The sequence below is a fragment of the Perognathus longimembris genome, chromosome 1, assembly GCF_023159225.1.
Source record: "Perognathus longimembris pacificus isolate PPM17 chromosome 1, ASM2315922v1, whole genome shotgun sequence".
Taxonomy (NCBI): domain Eukaryota; kingdom Metazoa; phylum Chordata; class Mammalia; order Rodentia; family Heteromyidae; genus Perognathus; species Perognathus longimembris.
Genome location: NC_063161.1, coordinates 53,234,342 through 53,256,559, shown reverse-complemented (window position 1 = coordinate 53,256,559; position 22,218 = coordinate 53,234,342). Strand labels below are relative to the sequence as shown.

At 49.6% G+C, this 22,218-nt stretch overlaps 1 protein-coding gene across 4 annotated transcripts; it reads right to left on the bottom strand.

Moving 5' to 3' along the window:
* Window positions 1-1,073: 1,073 nt before the first annotated feature.
* Pou6f1 (POU class 6 homeobox 1) lies at window positions 1,074-20,517 on the bottom strand. Of its 4 annotated transcripts, XM_048364298.1 has the most exons (12): window positions 20,389-20,517; window positions 17,599-17,818; window positions 16,592-16,683; window positions 13,884-14,079; window positions 10,739-10,854; window positions 9,730-9,955; window positions 8,976-9,229; window positions 8,209-8,337; window positions 7,049-7,252; window positions 4,844-4,985; window positions 3,889-4,057; window positions 1,074-2,068 (listed from the first exon to the last, which is right to left on the bottom strand). In XM_048364298.1, exons 3-12 carry the CDS (start codon window positions 16,637-16,639, stop codon window positions 1,723-1,725), a joined length of 1,830 nt encoding a protein of 609 aa, XP_048220255.1. In that variant the 5' UTR covers window positions 16,640-16,683; window positions 17,599-17,818; window positions 20,389-20,517; the 3' UTR covers window positions 1,074-1,722. The 4 variants fall into 4 exon arrangements, with proteins under 4 accessions (XP_048220255.1, XP_048220262.1, XP_048220245.1 ...); XM_048364305.1 differs by lacking the exon at window positions 17,599-17,818 and having other exon boundaries at window positions 20,389-20,483; XM_048364288.1 differs by lacking the exon at window positions 20,389-20,517 and having other exon boundaries at window positions 17,599-17,993.
* Between the last annotated feature and the right edge of the window lie 1,701 nt (window positions 20,518-22,218).

The following is a 22,218-nucleotide window of genomic DNA, read 5'->3' as shown; positions in this document are numbered from 1 at the left end:
ACAAACCAAATTTAAAAAGCTACCCAAGCGGCCAGGCGCTGGTGGCTCACTCCTGTATTCCTAGTTACTCAGGAGGCTAAGATCTGAGGATAGCAGTTCAAAACCAGCTCAGGCAGGAAAGTCCGAGAGTTTGTTTTCTCCAATTAACCACCAGAAAACCAGAAGTGGTGCTGTGGCTCAAGTAGTAGATTGCTAACCTTGAGCTGAAGAGCTCAGGGACAGCACCAGGCCCAGAGTTCAAGCCCTACAACCAATTTAAAAAAAAAGCTCTGCCCAGCCATAGTGAGGCTGAAAACTCCCTTGGTAGCTTAGATGAGATGTCCAACCTTCCACCATGGCTCCTCCCTCTAGAGGCAAACCCCTTCCACTCTGGAGCTTTCTTGACTCAGAAAACTGAGGGGAGGGGGAGGGGGACTGCTTACATACATGGTCTATGGCTCTGCAAGTGAGATTTCTCCACTTTCCAAGGTTTAAAATTACAAAGAACATTAGGTTTAAGTCAGCTTTTACACAAGACCTCCCCAGGCTGCCATCTGCTCTTTCTGGTGCTAACTTTCCCCTCAGTGCCTGGCTGTCTGTTTAGAAGTTCCAGTACTGGGTTAGGTATGAGAATAATGGTAGAGAGAAAGCATTTCTTTCCTCATTTTTTTTTCCTCCAGGATTGCTGGCTTGCTTGACTAGTGTAATGTTTTCCAACTCAAACTTTTTGTGGGCAGATGGTCATGAACAGAGATTAGATGGAAAACTGGAAGGATGGCCTTATAATGACTAAATTTCAGGGCAGCAGCAGACCCAGGCAACAGGTAAAGTTCACTGTTGCTTCCTTCCAATATTGATTACCCAAGAAAAAGGTTCTGTTTTAATGTCATCCCCTCCACCAAAGGAACCATGAGACAAACTCATGTTCTGTCCCAAGCTTTGGAAACCGTCTGACCTTGAAGGTCAACATAATGTTGAGGGCTGGGAATGTGGCCTAGTGGTAGAGAGCATGCCTCGCTTACACGAAGGCCTGGGTTCGATTCCTCAGCACCACATACACAGAAAAAGCCAGAAGTGGTGCTGTGGCCCAAGTGGTTAGAGTGCTAGCCTGGAGCAAAAAGAAGCCAGGGACAGTTCTCAGGCCCTGAGTTCAAGCCCCAGGACTGGCAAATAAAACAAACAAACAACATAGTGTTGAGTCTGACCTTCTACACTTTCCTAAATTCATGTCTGGGGTCCTTCCAGGGGTTTAGTATGTCTGTATGCAAAGTAGAAGAGGGCAGTGTAAGGCTGGATGAGTTGTCATAGCTGCCACAGTAGCACAAAGGAGCAGCAAAGGGGGTGGGTATGTAGAAAGGGAATGTCATCAAAAACAAGAGCTAATGCCACTGGACCCCAGGAGGTGCCACAGCCCTACTCAAACATGGGGTATTTCTGGTTCTCAACCAGAATTTACCCTTCAGAAACCATGTCTGCAAAGTGCTTCTCCATGAGACACTACACATGCCCTCCTTGGGAGTGCCTAGAGCCCAGAGCCTGGGGCTCTCATGTGGCCCTGTCCCTCTGCCTCCCAGGGTGTGAAAGATGTCAGGGGAGAAGAGGGCGGCATTGACACACATGCACATGGTGAGGCTCATGACCTAGGGCCAGAACAGCTGCACATAGTACTGTCAGGGCAGTGATGACAGCTGGGTGCCAAGGGAAGAGTACAAAGTGCTGGAACACAGGGCTGGGGACTGAGCCCTAGGGAATCTGAAAGACGTTCAGCTTGCTGGTGTTTTTGAGTGTCTGGCGCCGGTTACAGAACCAGACCCGCACCACCTCACGGTCATAGTTGAGCTCCTTCGCAATCTCCGTGATCTCCTGGCCAGTGGGCAGTGGGTTCTTCTCAAAATAGGCATTGAGAGCCTCGATGGCCTGTGGAGTAAAGGAGGTGCGGCGTTTGCGTTTCTTAGAGGGCTCACCTCCCACAAATTCCATCAGATTCTGCTGGCCTTCCTGGTTCCGAAGTTCAGCCTCGTTCAGCCACTTCTCCAGCACTGGTTTCAGCTTCTGAGCACTCTTGGGTGTAATGTCCAGCTTCTCAAACCTGCAAGTAATACAGATCCAGCAAGGGACACAGAGAGTGTCTCCATCTCCTTGGCATACTCCACACCTGGATGAAAGTACTATCCTCACAGGGTGGAGAGACTCTACCCAGGGTGCCCTCACTGCCTGTGTTGAGGGCTTGGAATGTGGCCTAGTGGTAGAGTGCTCGCCTTGCATACATGAAGCCCTAGGTTCCATTCCTCAGCACCACATAGACAGAAAAAGCCAGAAGTGGTGCTGTGGCTCAAGTGGTAGAGTGCTAGCCTGGAGCAAAAAGAAGTCAGGGACAGTGCTCAGGCCCACAGCAACATTATCCCAAGCCCAGACTCCTCAGTTTCTCCAGTGCACCAGACCAGGCCAGAGGCCTCATATCAGCAGGGCAATGACAGTTGTACCCTAAACAACAGGCCTAAAACTTTCACATTCAAATGAAAGAAGTCATCCTGAGTAGCCTGTAGAGGTCGCCAGTGTCACCAGTGTCACACATAGCTTCATAACTCACAAGTCAGGCTGTTCCTTCAAACTCTACTCAGTTAGCAGCAGCAGCAGCAGATGTAAACATTCAGCCATCAGTGAGCCATGCACTTATTCCTGTTCAAAATTCTAACTATCTCTCTTCTAATTCAGGCATGAAAACAAATTTACAAACTGCACACAGAAAAATCCAGCCCTTGGGGCTGGGAATGTGGCTTAATAGTAGAGTGCTTGCCTCGTATACATGAGGCCCTGGGTTCAATTCCCCAGCACCACATATACAGAAAATGGCCAGAAGTGGCGCTGTGGCTCAAGTGGTAGAGTGCTAGCCTTGAGCAAAAGGAAGCCAGGGACAGTGCTCAAGCCTTGAGTTCAAGCCCCAGGACTGGAACTGGAGAGAGAGACAGAGACAGAGACAGAGAGAGACAGAGAGAGAGACAGAGACAGAGACAAAGAGAGACAGAGACAGAGAGAGAGACAGATGAAAAACCCAGCCCTCTTACTTTCTAGTTATATCTTACATGAGGGGGAGGTAGGGGTGTGTCAAGAGTATTGAAGGCCAAGAAAAAATACCCATTTTTGTGTTTCATTTTATAAAATAGCCTCTCTCTCTCTCTCTCTCTCTCTCTCTCTCTCTCTCTCTCTCTCTCTCTCTCTGTGGTGTGTGTGTGTGTGTACGCGCACCAGAACTGGGGCTTGAACTAAGGGCCTCAAGCTCTCACTTGGCTTTTTCTTCCTCTACTACTTCTGGCCTGTTGCAGATTTTTTTTTTTTTTTTTTTTTTTTGCCAGTCCTGGGCCTTGGACTCAGGGCCTGAGCACTGTCCCTGGCTTCTTTTTGCTCAAGGCTAGCACTCTGCCACTTGAGTCACAGTGCCACTTCTGGCCATTTTCTGTATATGTGGTACTGAGGAATCGAACCCAGGGCTTCATGTATACGAGGCAAGCGCTCTTGCCACTAGGCCATATCCCCAGCCCTTTTGCAGATTATTTTGAGATAGGGGTCTCACTGACTTTTCTGTCCAGGCTAGCTTTGAACCAGGGTCCTCAGATCTCAGCCTCTTGAGTAGCTAGCTAGGATTATAGGCATGAGGGCACCAGCATCAGGCTTATAAACTACCTTTTGTGCTATAATTTCTAAATAGACCTGGGCCCTAGAATGACTCAGGCTTTGGTTACTGCAGTTGTGTGCATGCTCATCCTTAGACTAGACTTCTTTATCTGGAAGGATAAGGTTGGTAAGAAGGGGAAATATGGAAAGAGGCTGGATGCCCTGGTATCCATGAGTGCCCAGGGACAACAGGCCCTGAGCAGGTCTTGTGACCTTCTCCAGGGCACTCTTACTCACCGACAGATGGCGGACTGGCTGTAGGCTGGACCTTCTGTTGCAGTCAGAGCCTGGCCTACTTGAGTCTGTGTAAGGCCCAGAGAGAGCCGCCGAATCTTAAAGTTCTTGGCAAACTCCCGAATCTCTTCTAAGTTGATCCCGTCCTCATCCAGACTCGGAGTATGTGGCTCTAGGCCAGAGGAAGGGACCAGGGATGATCGTGTATCAGATGGGAATCATCTCTACCTATGTGACCCTTTGGCCTGGACTAGCTCAGTGGTGAGGGATGGGTGCACCCATCAAAAGGCTGTTTACCTTTTAAGATTCCTGCCAGGGAGACAAGCAAGACTTGTGGACAAGGGCCCTGAACCACCCTATGTGGGAGGGGGTGGTAAGATCCATTTTCAAGTTCCAGCTCTAACTGCTCCCTAGTCCTGCCTCAAGCATACATGCTGGCCATCCACATTCCTCAAATACTGGGTAAGAGAATGCAGCAGAGATAGCCAATGGTTTGGCATCTCTGAAAAACAGCCAGTCAGGAGCAACCTTCACTAATATCATGCTCATGCCTCAAATCCCGCCCAACAGGAATGGAAATAACAAAGTCAAGCCCTCATTTTGGGCCTTTTCCCTTTCCTTTGGAACTTCAGGAAGTAAGTTTCCCTCTTTCTCTTGGTCTTTCTGTCTGTCTGTTTCTTTCTTTCTTTCTTTCTTTCTTTCTTCCTTTCTTTCTTTCTTTCTTTCTTTCTGACAAGGTCTTGGGTCTCACTATGTTGCCTAGACTTGCCTTGAACAACTAGTCTCAAAAGATCTCAAGAAATCTCCTGCCTCAACTTGTGGAGTAGCTAGGATGACAGATGCATGCCTGGCACCCAGTTTTAGGAAGTTTATTAAGGAAAGCAGTATCTGAGGAGGTTGAGGCAACCCCCCCCACCCCCTACCCCCATTTCACATCCCTCTTCCAAGAGCCACTTACTGGATACCAACTGGCTGACTGTAGGGGTCTCTGAGCAGGTGATGGGGATAGGAGCAGAGGCCGATGGTTTGGCCACCGGAGTGGGACTAGCAATGACCACAGCAGGCTGGGGTGCAGCTGGTGTGGGCTGGATGGGCTGCACCTATGAGAAAAGAGAGAATCCTCTGTTGGTCCCTGCCAACTCAGAAAGTTGAAACTCCTGGGTAGATCAGAGGCAGGACAGAAATGGGCATGAGATTCTCACTCACCAAGCACACTCCTGTGACCTAAGCAAAACTGGCAGTTGCTTATTAACTCACACACCATGATAATGACCTTCTAAATATGCACAGCAAGATGTGCCACCTGAGACACAGGCTAGGAAGAGGCTCAGAAAAGTTTAGTGTACTTGGTCAAAGCCTCAATAAATAACCAGCCTTGTGCTAACTCTTACATCCTGCTTTCAAAAGAGAAACCTCAACTTTATTCCAGACTCTAAAAGTCTAGGAGTAGTAAACTGGTAGGTAATCACTGGCATCTTCCTACAGTGACAGAGTATGTAGTCATTAAAAATTATGGCTGGAAGCTAGACACTGGTGGCTCACACTTGTAATACTAACCACTCAGGAGGCTGAGATTTGAAGGTCGTGGTTCGAAGCCAGCCCAGGCAGAAACATCCATGACAGTCTTATCTCCAATTAGCCACAAAAAGCCAGAAGTGGAGCTATGGCTCAAGTGGTTGAGCACTAGCCTTGAGCACAAAAGCTCAGAGACAGCACTCAGGCCCTGAGTTCAAGCCCCAGGACCAAAAAAAAAAGAAGTAAGCTGGAGATGTGGCCCCGAGGTAGATTATGCACAGCATACAGGAAACCTTAAGTTTGATCTGTAGCACAGACCACCCCCCCCAAAAAAAATGTATCTCTGAACTACTTTGAATCATAGTGCTAAGTAAAAAACAGAAAGGTATGAAAAAAAGAAAGGTTTTATGGAATTCGCCTTTTAAAATACATATGAGTTTCCATGAAAAAAATAGAAAATATAAAATAAGCTGTCAACAGAAGTCATCTTTGGAGGTAGAACTAGAAGGGACTTTTTCTTTTTCTTTCTTTTCTTTTTTTTTTTTTTTTTTTTTGGTACTAGTGTTCGGCATTAAATCCAGGGCTTCATTCATGCTAGGCTTGCACTCTATCACCAGCCCAAGGACTTTTTTTTTGGAGTTCCAGTGGGCTTTTATTGAGATTGAAAAAAGAAATCAAGATTTTACCAACCGTCTTTTTTTAACCTTATTGACTCTGGTCCATATACGTGTACATAAAACCTAACACATCCCAACAAAAACAGAGCCTACTGGAACATCTACCAATTAACACAAAGCCAATTTTCCCTTTCCCCAAAATGGTTTCAAAATTTTGAGTTCCCACTGCTCCCTCCCCAGTGGAACTGGTCCCTTGTGGCTAGGGACATTAGAATTTTCTCCCATTTTTGCTGAACAAATTACATTTTTCAAGTTTATTCCAAAAAAGGGAAGTAATTTTGTTTTATCCATGCACCCCTCCCCAACAACCACTGGTTAAAATACAGCAGACTGTATCTCAATTGCCCGGCCCTACCCCCACCCCTGCCTTGCCCTGCCCTGCATTGTCTACTGGAGAATTTAAATACACTTCTGTTGGAATCTGTCAGCTGTGGAGGGCAGCCCAAGGACTTTTACTTAGAGCCAGGGCGCTGTCCCTAAGCTTTTTTTTGGCCAGTCCTGGGGCTTGAACTCAGGGCCTGTGCACTGTCCCTGAGCTTCTTTTGCTCAAGGATAACAATCTATCACTTGAATCACAGTGCCACTTCTGCCCTTTTCAGTGTATGTGGTAGTGAGGAATCGAACCCAGAGCTTCATGCATGCTAGGCAAGCCTTCTACCACTAAGCCGCCTCAGCAGAAAGTGAGGAGTGGGCAGTGGCAGGGGTGGGGGGGGGAAGCAGAAGAAGGGGTGCAAAATAAACTCCTGGGGCTTTTCTGCCAGTTTGTTCACCCTGTAGCTTAATCCAACCCATTCCACTTTGACCACCCATGGCACCTATCAGTTCTCATTGGCTTCTACTTGCAGGCCTCCCTCACTGTTGTAGGTGTCCTTTCCCAGAAACTTCAGAAGCTGTTCTGCAGCTCAGCAGTGTGACAGGAAGTAACCCATTCCCTCCCTCCCTCCAATCCCCAATGCCTCCATCCCTAGTACCTCACTCTTCACAGGGGACTCTGGAGTGCTTGGCTTCCGGACAGTCACAGGTGGAGGCAGGGGGCTGCTAGCCAGGGTCGCAATCACCTGGCCCTGGGCATTTAACAACAGTTGAGGGGTCACAGCCTGGACCTGAAGGCTTTGGGCTGGTGCTGAGGCAGCCACACTAGCTGAATTCACCACCCAAGGAAGTGTTCCGATAACCTGAGAGGAAATAAAGGAGGGGCCCCAAGTGTGAGAGTGGTATTCAGCTCTACCTTCAGCCCAATCCCCATACTGGCAGAGGAAAAAGCTAACGTGAACAAAACACATAAATCCTCTGGCTGTTTTTCTCATCAACAATCCATACCCTGGAGGCTCCTTTCTTTATTTCATCCTCAGAGTTGAGATATAGCCCTAAGTGGGACTATTTGGGAGCCTGAGACCTGAATGCTGATCAGTATTCTTAACCTTCCTTCTTTCCTTCCTTCCTTCCTTCCTTTCCTCCTTTCCTTTTTTTTTTTGTTCCAGTCTGTGCCTTTCTTTCTTTCTCTTTCCTTCCCTCAATTTCTCTCTCTCAATTTCTCTCTATCTCTCTCTCAATTTCTCTCTCTCTCTCTCTCTCTCTCTCTCTCTCTCTCTCTCTCTCTCTCTCTCTGCATTGGGGCTTGAAGCCAGGGCCTATGCACTGTTCTTTAGCTTCTTTGCTCAAGGCTGGCATTCTCCCACATGGTAGTTAATTGGAGATTGGAGTCTCCTGGACTTTCCTGATCACACTGGCTTTGTACTACAATGCTCAGATCTCACCCTCCTGAGTAGCTAGGATTACAGATGTGAGCCAGGGGTGTCCAACTTAGCTTAATATTTCTGAATGATTTTCTTCTCTCTAGAAAAATAAAAATCTCTACCAAATCTGTACTCAGAACAAAGTGAAATAAAGTACAAGAAAGCACCCAGCACAAAGACTGTCCATAGTATATGCCCCATAAATTAAATACTGCAGGTAGAATGGGTGCCTCTAGGGGACTGCGATGGTGGACCCCAACATCAGCAAAGTCACAACAGGGAGCTAGGGTTGACAGCTCGACATGCAGTTTGAGTTTCTAGGATGCTTACTTAGCCTTAGAGCTGGCAAGCTGTTCCACAGCACCCACCCCTCAGCCCTGGCTTTCACCACTTGCCTGTCCCTGAGCATTGGTGAGGATCTGACTGCTGATCCCTGGCATGCCGGGAATGGCGTTGGTAATGACCGGAGTTGTAGTGAGGGAGCCCAGGATCTGGGTCTGTCCCCCAAGGGAAGCAGCACTGATCTGTGGATGGAGGAAGAGCCTTGCTCAGAGGCCAAAGGGGTGAAAAGAGACCCAGACAGAGGAAAGGATGCAAGGACATTGGGGTGGGTGGGCATAAATGAGGGCTGCTGGCCCATGCCAACTAGATGAATACCCAGAGCAAGGTAGGGACCACCCAGGGCAACAGGGAAGAGTAGGGCACAGTCATGGGCCAGTTATTCTGTTTAATCTTTCCAGCCAGGCCTGGAAGGGCAGAGGGGCCAGACTGGAGGGACTGATGTGCTCTTAGTCACATCTGGCAGCTCCACTACTAAGCCAGGAGCCACATTATGAAGACACTGGCACAGAGCCGTGAGCCTCTAGCTGCGCCTTAGCAGCAGCTCACAAGGTTATAATCCCTAGACATCCCACCCTCCAAGGCTCATCCGGCGGTTCAGGTTCTGGAGAATTTGCCCCGGCCTCTTGGTAGAGGTTGCTTGCTTTTGTCTGGGCTGAACAGGCTGACAGCTGCAAGAAGACCTCAGAGGGAGCCCATCTCTGCTGGTGTTGGAAAGGGCTGGATTCAAGGGGCTAGTCCTCCACTGTGGGAAGGGTGATTTCCACCCGTGCCCAAGATTTGGTCCATCCCTGGTTAGCCCTGGGTGAGGGCAGCAGCTTACGATTCCTGGGCTAAATGCGAAGCCTGCAGGCTGAACAGTGATCTGTGGGGTGGCGTCCACTGGCTTGGGGGTGGGGGCAGCAGCGGTGGCAGCAGTGGGCTGTGGTATGATGGCAGGCGTGGTCTGTAGCAACGGCTGGGTCTGGAACAACGTCTGGGGCTGAGCTGGTGGCCGGGGTTGGGCTGGTGAAGCAGCCTGGATTGGTGGGGCAGCTTGTACAGGTGCAGGAAGGGCGGTGTTCAGCACAGCAGTTGCTATGGAGCAAGGCAGAGACAGAGGTGCTCAAGTGCCTAGCCACCAGCCCAAGAATGACAGGGGGCTGGGGCAGTGGGCATGGGAACAGGCAGCTGTAATTCCTTGGATGCCTGAAGGCCTGATGCATGTCAACATCTTTCATTCCCACCCCCCTCCCTTGGGCCAGTAGATGTATAGGTTCAAGAACCAGACGTTGAGTCTTCTTGCAGTCCTTCTCAGGAGGCTGGTCATGGATGAATTCTGGCATGGGGAAGAGAGCAGTCTCAGGCAGTTGGCTGAAGAAAGAAAGGCCTGCTGGCTGGCCTGGTGTCCTGGCCTAGAGTCCCAAAGTTGGTGCTGTGTCTCTGTGATTAGGTGCCGGGGACACTGGATCCAGACTCCAGGGCTCTTGGCCTGGGTGGGCCTCAGGTTCTGAGTCCAACATGGGAAGTACGCGTGCAAGGGTGGAAGTGTGGGGTAGTAGGGTGCCTGGTGCGGTCCTGGGGAGAGTTGCCATTACCTTGGAGACTGGCTAAAGGTGGCTTGAAAATTCCCCCCGTAGGAGAAGCAGCGGTCAGTCCTGGGAGGGCAGCCACAGTTGCTGTAGGAATTGTCCACACGGCCAGCCCCTGCTGCCCAGCCACTTGACCTGCAATACTGATGGGGATAAGAAGAGGTTGAGTAACTGCCCCTGCTGGAACCATAACTCCTGTCAGAACTGTGGCTAAGTTTTCCTGAGTCAAGACCTGCAAAAGCAAACAAGATTTCAAAAAAGAAAAGAAAAGAAAAAAAAAAGAAAAAGAAAAAATCAACATCCACAGAGAGCAAACACTGGGTCTCTCAGACCCAGTTGAGCACAAACAATTATTCTGAGGGCAATGGGGGAAAAGGCCACAGGAGGGTGAGGAAGAGCCCAAGGCCTAGCTGGAGGCCTCACTCTGAGGGGTGCCTGGACCAGATTATCCTGCCTGCAGAGAAGTAACCCAGCTCACCCCAGGGACCAGACCCACCCATAGACAGGGATGCACATGCCTCTTCCCCTGAAGCTTACTGCTTCCCCAACCTTCCCTGGGTCCTTGCCTACAGGACCAGCAATTTGTGAACAAAGAACAAGGGCAGAGGTGCAACTAGGTATAGTCCAGGGCCTTCTGAGGCTTACAAGAACTTGTGGTGGAGAATAATACCTTTGCCTGAATGCCTCAGAGCATAGTGCATAGAGCAAAGGTCACCGGGACTGCAGAACCCCACACATAGCCTCTCACTGTGCTGGAGATGCTCCTCAGCTTGGCAAGGAGAACCCTGAGACACCCCTTAACTTTTCCAAGCATGAAAGAGATCGTGTTGTTTCTACAAGGAGATTGCCCAGCAAATGCAAATCCTCCTTTCCAACGGGCTTTATCTAAGGCAGGGGTGTCTAGTAGGCATAGCCTCTACCCTATACTACCTCACAGTTTCTCAGACCCCGTGGCTCCTTCATGCCATACTCCTACCCACTGCCCTCTGGTCCAGCTCCCTGGGGTGGTCCTTACCTGGGGGGCAGCTTGTAGAGCCAGTGGTGTCAGGGTCTGTGGTGCCTGAGGCTGGGTTGGGGCTTGGCTGAAGGTGGCAATGGCAGGACTTGGAGGGATTCCCGGGAGTGACTTCACTTCACGTGGCATTGAGAGAAAGAAGAACAAGGAGTGAGGAGAGGGGTGAATGGAGTAAAACATCTTGTCTGCAGCCAGAAGTGGGAACTTCCAGCCCCATGTTTATTTCTTGCATAACAGAATACCAGTTGCTGGCTTTCTCTGGCCCAGCTTTCCCAGTGCTGCTCAGTGAGTGTGAGACTTAGACTGGAGAGCCTAGGTCACACAGGAAAGATACGCCACCCTTGTCTTCGCATCAACATGAAGAAAATGCAGGTCTGTGCACAGCTGGGTACCAACTCATTTCCTGGATCTAAAGGACAGTATGACCTGCTACTTAAGCAGTGGGATGGGGAGGGAAAGAGCTAGAACTGATGGGAACAGTTAAGGGGAGGTCAGCCAGCAACGGAATTCTTCATCCCATCTTCAGGCTACTTTTTGGATGCAAAAAGCCCTGGCTTAGCTGGACGCCCTTGACTCATACCTGTAATCCTAGCTACTAAGAAGACTGAGATCTGAGAATCTCAATTCTACGCCAGCTGGGCAGAAAAGTCTGTGAGACTCTTATCTCCAATTAACCACCAGAAAATCGGAAGTAGAGCTGTGGCTCAAAGTGATAGAATACTAGTCTTGAGTGAAAAATCTGGAAGTGGACCTGTGACTAAGTGGTAGAATGCTAACCTTAAGCAAAAAAGCTCAGGGACAGTGCCCAGGCCCTGAATTCAAGCCCCAATAAATAAATGTTTGAAAAATGCTGGCATGGGAATTCTTACAGGGCAAAATCCCTGAAAATTGGACATGTGTTTACCAAACTACAGGCTCATAGGAGCTCTTTAAGCCAGCCAGCTTTTCTCTGCCATCCCTGGAAGTCTGAAGTCAAGAAGAGTTTTTAGCCAGGTACTGGAGGCTTATGCCTTTAATCCTAGCTAGCTACTCAGGAGGCTGAGATATAAGGATTGAGGTTCAAAACCAGCCTAGGCAGGAAAGTCCATGAATGAGATTCTTATCTCCACTTAACTGCCAAAAAAAAGAGGTACAGTTCAAGTGGAAGAATGTCAGCCTTGAGTGGAAAAGCTAAAGGACAGTGTCCAGCCCTAAGTTCAAGTCCCAGTACTGGCACATACACACACACACACACACACACACACACACACACACACACACACACACACACAAGAAACGGGGGACAAAATGGATGGATTCAGAAAGGAAAGTGAGGAATGGGTGACAAATGGAAATGATAAAAGCTTACCATACAAAGAAATGAAATTTCCATCCCATCAGGATATATTTCCAAGATAGAACCATGAGCCCAAGGTTTGCATGTATTTAGAGGATTTTGTTACTTCTTGCCATGGAAAGACTGGTTTATAGAAAAAGGAAAGTCTTCTCAGAATCAAGGTTTCTTCACAGTACCACCCAGGTAGGCTTTTATCACTGTTTATATTCTGCCTTAACAGGCATGTGGTACCTTAAAAATCAATTTTTCCCCCCAAGTGCCCTGGGGCTTAAACTTAGGGCCTTGGTGCTGTCCCTGAGCCTTTTTGTAGTCAAGGCTAGTTACCACTTGAGGCACAGTGCCACTTTTGTTTTTTTCTGAGTAGTTTGTTGAAGATAAGAGTCTCATGGACTTTTCTTCCTGGGCTGGTTTGGACCTCAATCCTCAGATCTCAGCCTTCTGAGTAGCTAGGATTATAGGAATGAGCCACCCACACTTGGCTTGCTTTTCTTTTTCTTTCTTTCTTTTTTTTTTTTTTTTTTGATGACTTCCTTCTATGTCAACAATTGATTTCTCCTCAAAAGGAATTTCAGTGGACTACACCACTAGGAAAAAAGGACCAATAAAAGATATTCAAAGCAGTAATGTTTATAATAAGTAAATAAACAAACAAATAAATAAGCTGAGTGCCAGAGACTCACATCTGTAATCCTAGCAGGTTGAGATCTGAGGATCATGGTTTGAAGCCACCTCAGGCAGGAAAGTCCATGAAACTCTTATTGCCAATTAACCACCAAAAAGCTAGAAGTGAAGTTGTGGCACAAGTAGTAGAGCACTAGCCTTTAACAAAAAATCAGGGACAGAGCCCAGGCCCTAAGTTCAAGACCTAGGACTGGCAAAAAAAAAAAAAAAAAGGAAGGAAGGAAGAAAGAAAGGAAGGAAGACTTTCTGCAGAACAAGAGAGACAATGTCAACCTCTTGACAAGGTGTTTTAGTCAATGATGAGGAAAGGGTAGTCCAGGGCTGGAACGGCATCTAGGCCTATAGCTTAGTCTCCAGAACAGCCCTAGTTGTCTCACAGCTGTAGTGCACAAGCAGCCAGCTCACACCCTAAGGTCATCTTTGGAGGACAGCACTATAGGTCTGCTGAGAGGAGGGAAAAGTATTTTCAGGGTCCTAGCTAATCTGTATCTATAGTCTGAGGAGGGTAAGATGCCCTCCCATCTTCAGCTCCTGGAACCTTCCAGCTCTATCATAAAAACGATTGAGTTTGAAGGGCTGGCTGGGCGGAGCACTGGTGACTCACTCCTATAAGCCTAGCTACTCAGGAGGTGAGATCTGAGGATTGTGGTTCAAAGGCATCCTGGGCAGGAAAATAGTCTGTGAGACTCTTATTTCCAATGAAACACCAAAAACTTGGATGTGGCGCTGTGGCTCAAGTGGTTAAAGCACTAGCCTTGATTAAAAAAGCTCAGGGGCAGCACCCAGGCCCTGAGTTCAAGCCCCACAACTGGTAAAAAGAAAAGAAAAGGCTGGCTAGATCCTGAAGGTTCAGACCTCTCTGCATTGGACCGACACTCTAGTTTGTACCTAGGAGCCCACTGAGGCAGGTTCAAATTTCTTTTCTTTCCTCGTGTGTGTGTGTGTGTGTGTGTGTGTGTGTGTGTGTGTGTATGTGTGTGTGTGTGTGTGTGTGGTCATAGGCTATCCAGGAAGCAGGAAGACAAGGCTGTAATGCCGCTTGGGTCCCCAGGACTTATGCTGGCTCACCAGAAAACTGCAGAAGGGACCCAAGGGGAGCAAAACCACATTGGAACAATAGCCTCATACCGGCTGCATCGGCAGAGGGGTCTGGGTTGTTTGACCCAGCTTCACCAGCGGTTTTCCTGGTTTCAGCAGAGCCTTGGTTCTGGGAGCCCACGGTAGCCACACCCTCCAGTCCTTTCCCCTCTTCCTCAGCTGGCAGCTGGGCATCCACTCCAACCTCCAGCACGCGGATGGTCTCATGGCCCGACATCACAATGACCTGAAAACAGAGGATGGGGGATATTGCTGGAGGAGGGCGAGGGGCAAGTGCTCTGGGTATGGCTGGGCGAAAGAGGAGAGGGCGACTTCAGGATGTTCACCTCCTACTCAGATGACTGTGTCCTCTGGGGAATCATCAGAACCTGGGCCAGGCTTCACTCCCTAATTCCAGGGGAGAAGCTACTAAAACAAAGCAGGTCTTGGGGACAGGAAGTATGGACTGACAGAAACTGGGAAAAGTCTCACACAGCCAAAGCACTTGGGAGATATTCTTATTTGCTGTATTGGACCTAGTGCAGGCAGTGGGAAACGGTCTGACACCCAGCTTGCCAGGACAACCTCTTGGCTGCTAGGATATTGGAATGTGGCTATGCGGGCTTCCACTACTAGCTGTGTGTCCACATTTTAGGCTGGGCCATGACACAAATCCATCTTTACTTTTCTTGAAACCCTCTAGAAGTTTCCCAAAGATTAAGTGGATAGAAAAATGAGTGCTCCACAATGCTGAGAAACTGTAAAGCTCCTGAGACCATTATTTCCAAAACTCTGGGGTAAAGGCTTAGAATTGTCCTGCAAGCTAATTTCCTGAAAGAAGGGTCAGGAATCCTGAAGATGCAGACTCTCCTGCCTCACCCCGCCTTGATCCCCTGGGCCAGGCCTGGTGTCCCAGGGAACCTTCTTTCCATGTGTGCATGCTCAGACCACAAGGGCCCCTCCAAGAGCCTGTGGTGTGGACAGTCCTGGACCTTTCTTTCACTGGGGTTTCTTCTCGAGTGCCAGGCACTCAGCTCTTTACTCTTCCCCATACACGAAAATGCTACTGTTAGGACCTGGATGAACTCTATACACTAAAAAGTTTGTAAGGACTAAAGCCAGTGGCTCACGCCTATGATCCTAGCTATGTAAGACATAAAGATCTGAGAAAGGTTTGAAGCCAGCCTGGACAGGAATGTCCAAGAGACTCGTATTTCCAATTAACCAGGAAAAAAAAAGTTCAGGTTGGAAATGTGGTTCAAGTAGTAGGACACTAGCCATTAGTGCAATCCCTGAGTTCAAGCCCTTGTACCAACACGTGCATGTGTGTGTGCATACCACCCCCCACCCACACATATACACACATAAAGAGCTTTATGTCAGTATCAGCTCTCCCTACCCTTATCTGGTGTTTGCAACCTCTTCTACAATATACTCCTGAAGCTAGAAAACTGGAGCCAGCAGAGACTGGTCTTACTTTTTTTTTTCTTTTTTGCAGTAGTGGGATTTGAACTCAGGGCCTGGTACTTGCTAAGAAGGTACTCTACCAACTGAACCATGCCCCAACCCTCCATTATGGTTTAAGGAGTGTTAACCTTTTTTTCTGCATTTAAAAATAAGAAAGAAATAAAAATCACAAAGAGTAGGGGCTGAGAATATGGCCTAGTGATAGAGTGCTTGCCTTGTATACATGAAGCCCTGGGTTCGATTCCTCAGCACCACATATATAGAAAAAACCAGAAGTGGCGCTGTGGCTCAAGTGGTAGAGTGCTAACCTTGAGCAAAAAGAAGCCAGGGACAGTGCTCAAGCCCCTTAGTCCAAGCCCCAGGACTGGCAAAAAAAAAAAAAGTAAAGTTATTATGAAAAATTGCTATACATAAATAAATGTGTGTGTGTGCAAGAAGAAAAATGAAGAGTAAATTACCTGATGCCCAAACCTTTCCTCATGTAAACTTATATATACCTTTTTTTTCTTTCCTTCTTTCTTTCTTTTTTTTTTCCCCATTGTTGGTCATGGGGCTTAAACTCAGGCCCTGGGCCCTGTCCCTGAGCTTTTTCACTCAAGGCTAAAGGCTAGCACTCTACCACTTTAAGCCACAGTGCCACTTCTGGTTTTCTGATGGTTTACTGGAGATAAGAGTGTCCTGGACTTCTTCTCCTAGCTGGCATCAAACCATGATCCTCAGATCTCAGCCTCCTGAGTAGCTAGGATTACAGGCATGAGCCATCAGCACCTGGCTTATTGTTCTTCCTCCCTTCCTTTCTCCCCTTCCTTCCTTCCTTCCTTTCTTCCTTCCTCTCTCCCGTCACCCCTTGAGTGTATGCACACATGCATGTGTGTAAGGGTGCTGGTTCTAGGGCTTGAACTCAGAGCCTCACACACTTTCATTCATCTAGGTTGCTTGCACACAGCTGGTGCTCAATCATTTTTTTCCTCCAGCTCAGCTTTTTTTTTTTTTCTGGTTAGAGATAGAATCTCTCAGATTTCTCTGCTTTGGCTGACTTTGAACTGCTATCTTCCAGGTCTCAGTCTCTGAATAGCTTGGATTACACACATGTGCCCAGCTTTTAACTTGAATTTTAAAGTCAGTTTAAGTCCTAATCTCACCCCCTGAGAAACCTTGCCTGGTAACTCCCTCTACACAGGTGAAATGACTATGAACCTTCTAAGAAATCAACAATGAAGTCTTCCTCCGCTGCCCACAGCCCTTGCACCATAACCCTCACCACCCCTACCTCTTCTGGTCCCAGAAGATACCTGCTCATTGACAGTCAGAGATGACTCAGAGCCGGCTCCAGGATCCATGGTCACTGTAGGTTGGGGTGGGCACGGCCCACACCTAGTGCATCCTGGGTAAGATGGGATTGGAAAAGCAAAGGCTGATATGTCACAGTAATATAATTTCCAACCATCTAGAAAAGTTAGAAATAGTATGGTAGGAAGACAGAGGAGAGAAATGCTCCCAAATTTCTGGAGAAGTAAAGGAAACAGGATTTTTTTCTTTCTTCTTTATTTTTTTGGTACTAGAGTTTGAGCTCTTAGCTTTTTCTGCTTAAAGCTCTACCTCTTGAGCCACACCTCCACTTCCAGCTTTTTAGTGGTTAATTGCAGATAAGAGCCTCAGAGCCAGGTGCTATTGGCTTACTCCTATAAACCTAGCTACTTGGGGGCTAAGATCTGAGGATCACAGTTCAAATACAGCCCAATGAGACTCTCCAATTAGCCAGATGAAAGCCAAGAGTGGAGGTATAGCTCAAGTGGCATAGCATCAGCCTTGGGTGAAAAAGCCAAGTACAAGGTCCTGCGTTCGAAAATCAGTACTTATATACACACACTTTTTTTTTTTTAAGTCAGATTTGTCTGTCTGGGCTGGCTTTGAACTGTGATCCTCAGATCTCTGCCTCCTGAGTAGCTAGGATTACAGGCGTGAACCACCAGCACCCAGCAAGGAAACAGGATTCTAAGAACTTCTGAGTTTCACTCCCCCAGAGTGCAAGGCAAATCCACACTCAGGAGGAACCAAGGGTGACCAGAGCCAGACATTTGTCCCAAGGATTCTCCAATCCAATGGGAGGCAGTAGACCCAGCAGAACCCAAAGTGAATCTGACAAACATTTAGAACCTTAGATAAGGTAAACAGTACTCTGGGTTATCAGAGTGCTTTCTTAGAAGAAAATCTGGGCAGACTTCCTAGAAGAGATGGTAAAAACATTAACCTATGGTCTCAAACTTTAATATGCATGATTGTTACTTGGACAACTTACTAAAAAATGAAGATCTTCAGCAAGTCCCCCAACAGGCCTTGGGGTTCTACACAATCAGCTCCTGGATAATCCTGTGGCAGTGGCTCAAGGACCAGAGCAGCGTGCACACAGGAGGTAGGACATGGCCAATGGTGGACCAGCCTACCACAAGCAAGGACGAGTGACCGAACCCCATGAAGACAGGTTGTCTGTCTGGAGCCACAAAACAGAGTCACAAAAACTAGAGGAAATAATAAAGGGGATAAAGAGGTTTACACATGCACATAGAAAAGAGAGCAATTAGCATTTCATTTAAGTATTGATTGTGGGCTAAGTATTTTATATAATACTAATTAATATATCACTCACCCAACAATGGTGGTAAGTGATACATGGGGGGTTGAAGACACTATTATAACTTTGTTTTGTTTTGTTTTTGGCCAGTCCTGGGCCGTCAACTTAGGGCCTGAGCACTGTCCCTGGCTTCTTTTTTGCTCAAGGCTAGCACTCTGCCACTTAAGCCACAGCGCCGCTTCTGGCCATTTTCTGTATATGTGGTGCTGAGGAATTGAACCCAGGGCCTCATGTATACGAGGCAAGCACTCTTGCCACTAGGCCATATTCCCAGCCCCGACACTATTATAACTTTAACAGTTGAGCAAATGAAAGCCAGAAAGTTCTGGATTCCTCACCTTTCCATTTCTTTTCTTCCCCTGAGGTTGTTTTTCTGTTTGTGTGTTGGGTTTTTTTTGTGTGTGTGTGTGTTTTTGTTTTTTTTTTTTTTTGGCCAGTCCTGGGCCTTGGACTCAGGGCCTGAGCACTGTCCCTGGCTTCTTTTTGCTCATGGCTAGTACTCTGCCACTTGAACCACAGCACCACTTCTGGCCGCTTTCTATAGATATGGTGCTGGGGAATCAAACCCAGGGCTTCATGTTTACAAGGCAAGCACTCTTGCCACTAGGCCATATTCCCACCCCTGTTTGTTTTGTTTTGCTTGTTTTTGGTGCCAGTACTGGGACTTAAACTCAGGGCCTAAGAGCTGTCCCTTAACTTTTTTGCTCAAAGTTGATGCTCTACCACTTGAGTCACAGATCCACTTCCGGCTTTTTGGTGGTTAATTGGGGTTAAGAATCTCATGAACTTCCACGCCAAAAAAAAAAAAAAAAATTCTTAGCTGAGCACCGGTGTGTGTGTCTGTCTGTGTGTGTGTGTGTGTGTTTGTGTGTGTGTGTGTGTGTGTGTGTGTGTGTGTGTAATGAGTTTTAAACTCAGGGCCTTGCTCTTGGCCAAGTCCTAACTACTCATGACTCTGAGATCTGAGAATTGTAGTTTGAAGACAGAATGAGAGGGAAAGTCTATGAGATTCCAATTAACAAAAAGTCAGTGGTTCAAGTGGTAGAATGCCAGCCTTGAACAAAAAAGCTCAGGGTCAGCACCTAGAACCTGAGTTCAAGCCCCAGGACCTGCACCAAAACAAAACAAAACTTGTTCCCAATATATTGTAAGTTCCAAGACAGCAGGGACCAACTGGACTTAGTACCCTTTCCTCCCTCATAGCTAGGATTATAGAGAAATGTACCATTTGATAGGTCCTATTATAATTTTACAGTGATTAAATCTGTTTTCATGTTTATGACCTCCCTGCCCACTTCACAATGCCAACTCCAGACAGAAGAGGCTTCATCTGAATTGTTCAGATGTGGCCTTTGCTGGATATTTTTGTTTAGCCTAGGAAGGAAGGAATCAAATTGTAGAGAACATAGGCAAGGAAGATCCAATCCCAGAACCTCACCCTAGGCCTCTGTCTGCAGCCTATATGGCTTAGGCTACCAAGATAAGGAGAGTAGGAATGCAACCACGTGGGCTGAGGGCCAGCCCTCTACTTTTCAGAGGAGGCATCTTGAGGAGCAGACAAGGCCAGAATCTCTGCTTAGAGCCTCTGCTCCGTGGCCCAGTAAAGCTTCCTGAGGGCTTTTTATTTCCCAGGCCCGGCGGCCTAGGCGGTTCCAATCCCAGCCTTGAGGGCCATCTCAAAGCTAAAGTGAAGGTCAGAAGCCCTTCCACCCCCCACGCTCCGCGGACCCCTTGGCCATGCCAGGTATAAATGACCAGGGAGAAGAGATTGAGCCCATTTTGTGACTATTATTAATAGTAATATTGTGATGAAATATTTATGAGGTGCTCGGGTTCTGGGCAACGGTGACCCTCCCACCACTCCCCCACCCTTCCAGCATCCTCGGGTCTCTAACCCGGGAGTCTGCCAGTCGGTTCTTCCGTAGCGAGGTGACAGGTGGCCCAGACTGACGCCGGTTGTCGTTCCCCCCCCCCCCCCCCCCCCCGTCACCGGGAGTCCAGGTTGTCCTGGGGGGGGGAGGGACGGATCTGCTCTCGATCGCCATAGGGGGAGGGTCTGGGGATAGAGCCCCCTCTGTGATCAGTACCCCACTAGGGCTCCCGGGCCAGAAACGGGGAGGGGCCTGGGCCCGGTTCCCCCGCCGCGCCCGCGCGCACCTGGCGGCCGCCCCGCCCTCCCGCCGGCGCCGAGCCGGGCCGGGCCCCGAGGGGGGTCCGCGGCCCCAGGTGGGCAGCGGCGCGGCGCCCCGCTCCCGAGCTCCCCGCTGCCCGCCGGTCCGGGCCCCTCATCCAGCCGCCCCGGGTCCCGCGGCTTCCCCCACCCCCCCTCTCTTTATCATAAATATATAAATTATGCTAATTACGGGCATTGCATATTAACCAAACCCGAAACCTCCCCTGCCCGGCCCCCTCCCCCCTCCGTGCAAACCCCTCCCCGCCCCGGACCCCGCTACTCACCGGAGCCCGAGCCGCCTTCGCCCCGGGTGCCCGGCGGCCGCCGCTTAGAGATCCATCTCACAGCCCGGGCCGAGGGACCGGGGCCGGGGGCCCGGGCGGCCGCCGCCCGCAGACAAAGAAGCCAGGGCGGCTGGGCCGGGGCTCCGCTCGGCCCGGGAGTCGGTCGGGACCCGCCGCCGCCCCCGGGGGCCCCCCGGGCCGGGGCTGGGCAGGGCCGGAGGGGGCTCTGTGGGCTGCCGCCGGGCCGTGGAGCACGGCCGGGAAGCGGGAGGGGGGACAGCTAGGTGTGGGGGGGGGGCGGTCAGGTATATGTTTTTCTGCTTTCCCCCTTCCTCGGGCCCCCCCGGTTTCGCTCCCACCCCCCCTTTTCCCCTCCTTCGGCTACTTGGATTTTTTTAGCTGCTGCGTCATGAGCATAATTTATGCAAAGAGCTTTGCCGCATGCTGCACCGCCCGCGCCGGCCGCCGGGGGCGGCGGTCCGGGGAGGGAGGGGGTCCGGGGAGCCCCGAGCCGGGCGTGGGGGCGGGGCGGGGGCCCGGCGGCCTAGGCTGTGGCCCGGGTGCTCTCCCCGAGGTACCGCTGGAGCTGATCGCATTCTGCAGGGTTGCGCGGGGGCTGGAGCGCGGGAATCCGAACTGGGGGTTGGGGGTGGGGGGACACCCGAGGTCACCCTCGCTTCCACGGAGGGCTGGGGAGGTGACCGGGGTGACTCCCGGCTGCTGCCTTTCCTCTGGAGGTAGGCAGCTGCCCCTTCCCCACGTGGAAAGTCAAGTTCAAGTCTCCCATCCCTCAGAAGGACTTGGCAACAGCTGTGCCCTAGCTCCAAACCCGGGGGGGGGGGGAGGGGGTGGGGGGGAGCGTCCTGAATGCTCCCTCCCTCCCTCTCCCCCCACCTGCTCCCCACGCCATCAGCATCGTGGCCTGCCTCCCTTGCCCTCTTACCCTCTTGTCCAAGGGGACAGGATGCAGAGGAAAGATGATGGAGGAAAAGCAATGCTCTCCTTGGGTGGCCTTGGTGGTGATGAGGATGAAAGCAGGGAAAAGCTTTAAAAGCAGACTTGAGGGCCATGGGAAAGCAGATTGGAGAAGTAGTGGATGTGAGGAACATGGAGGAGAACGGAAAAGGAATAGGCCGGACTCGATCAACAGGCAGGACTCTTTATTGAGGATCAGTGAGGGGCGCAGACCTTCCCGGCTGTGGGCTTGGAGGTTGTGCCAGGGGGTGAATTTGGGGGTCAGGCTCATAAGGGGTCTGAGCAAGGAGGCAGAGGTTAATGAAGGCATCACTAGGTCTAGGAAGTTAGTGGCTTGTCCTTGGACCCCCAATGGATTGTTTATAGCTGGGCTCAGGAGAATTGCCCTGCTGGCACATCAAAGCAGGTCAGCACATATACCTGGGGTTTTGCCTGATGCCTGTATGGGCCTGGGAAAACTGGGCAGGGGTCAATCCTTCAGTGGAAAAGGAAACGGGGAAGAATTGGGGAGGAGGGAGGCCCCCTAAGTACAGTGAATGAATGAGATTCCAGCATCAGGCCCCTTACTGTCAGTTCATGGGGTCTCATTATCACGCCCCCACCTCCCTATCCTACCTTTGGTAGTCCATGATGAGCTTGAGTTGGTAAGAAGTAAGTGTGACAGAAAAAAAGTGGACACTAGAGCCCTCCCCCAGATGGTTCCACGTGGTATCAGACAACTGCAGGGGAGGAGGAGGTAAGGGGGTGGGGAGGCCTCATCAGCTGGACCATGGATTGATACTGGTCCATGTTACTTGGCACTTGCTCACGCCCAGAGGCTCTCCATAGCAGCTTGCCTCAGGAAGCCTGGAAGCA

What these genes read in the sequence shown, in the direction of transcription:
- Pou6f1 (XM_048364298.1), bottom strand. Translation starts at nt 16,639, where the DNA reads ATGGATCCTGGAGCCGGCTCTGAGTCATCTCTGACTGTCAATGAGCAG. An exon ending in AGTCAGCCAGTTGGTATCCA is followed by an intron (nt 4,058 to 4,843) that starts GTAAGTGGCTCT and finishes CCTCTGGCCTAG; the next exon opens with AGCCACATACTCCGAGTCTG. An exon ending in AGCCAGTCCGCCATCTGTCG is followed by an intron (nt 2,069 to 3,888) that starts GTGAGTAAGAGT and finishes TATTACTTGCAG; the next exon opens with GTTTGAGAAGCTGGACATTA.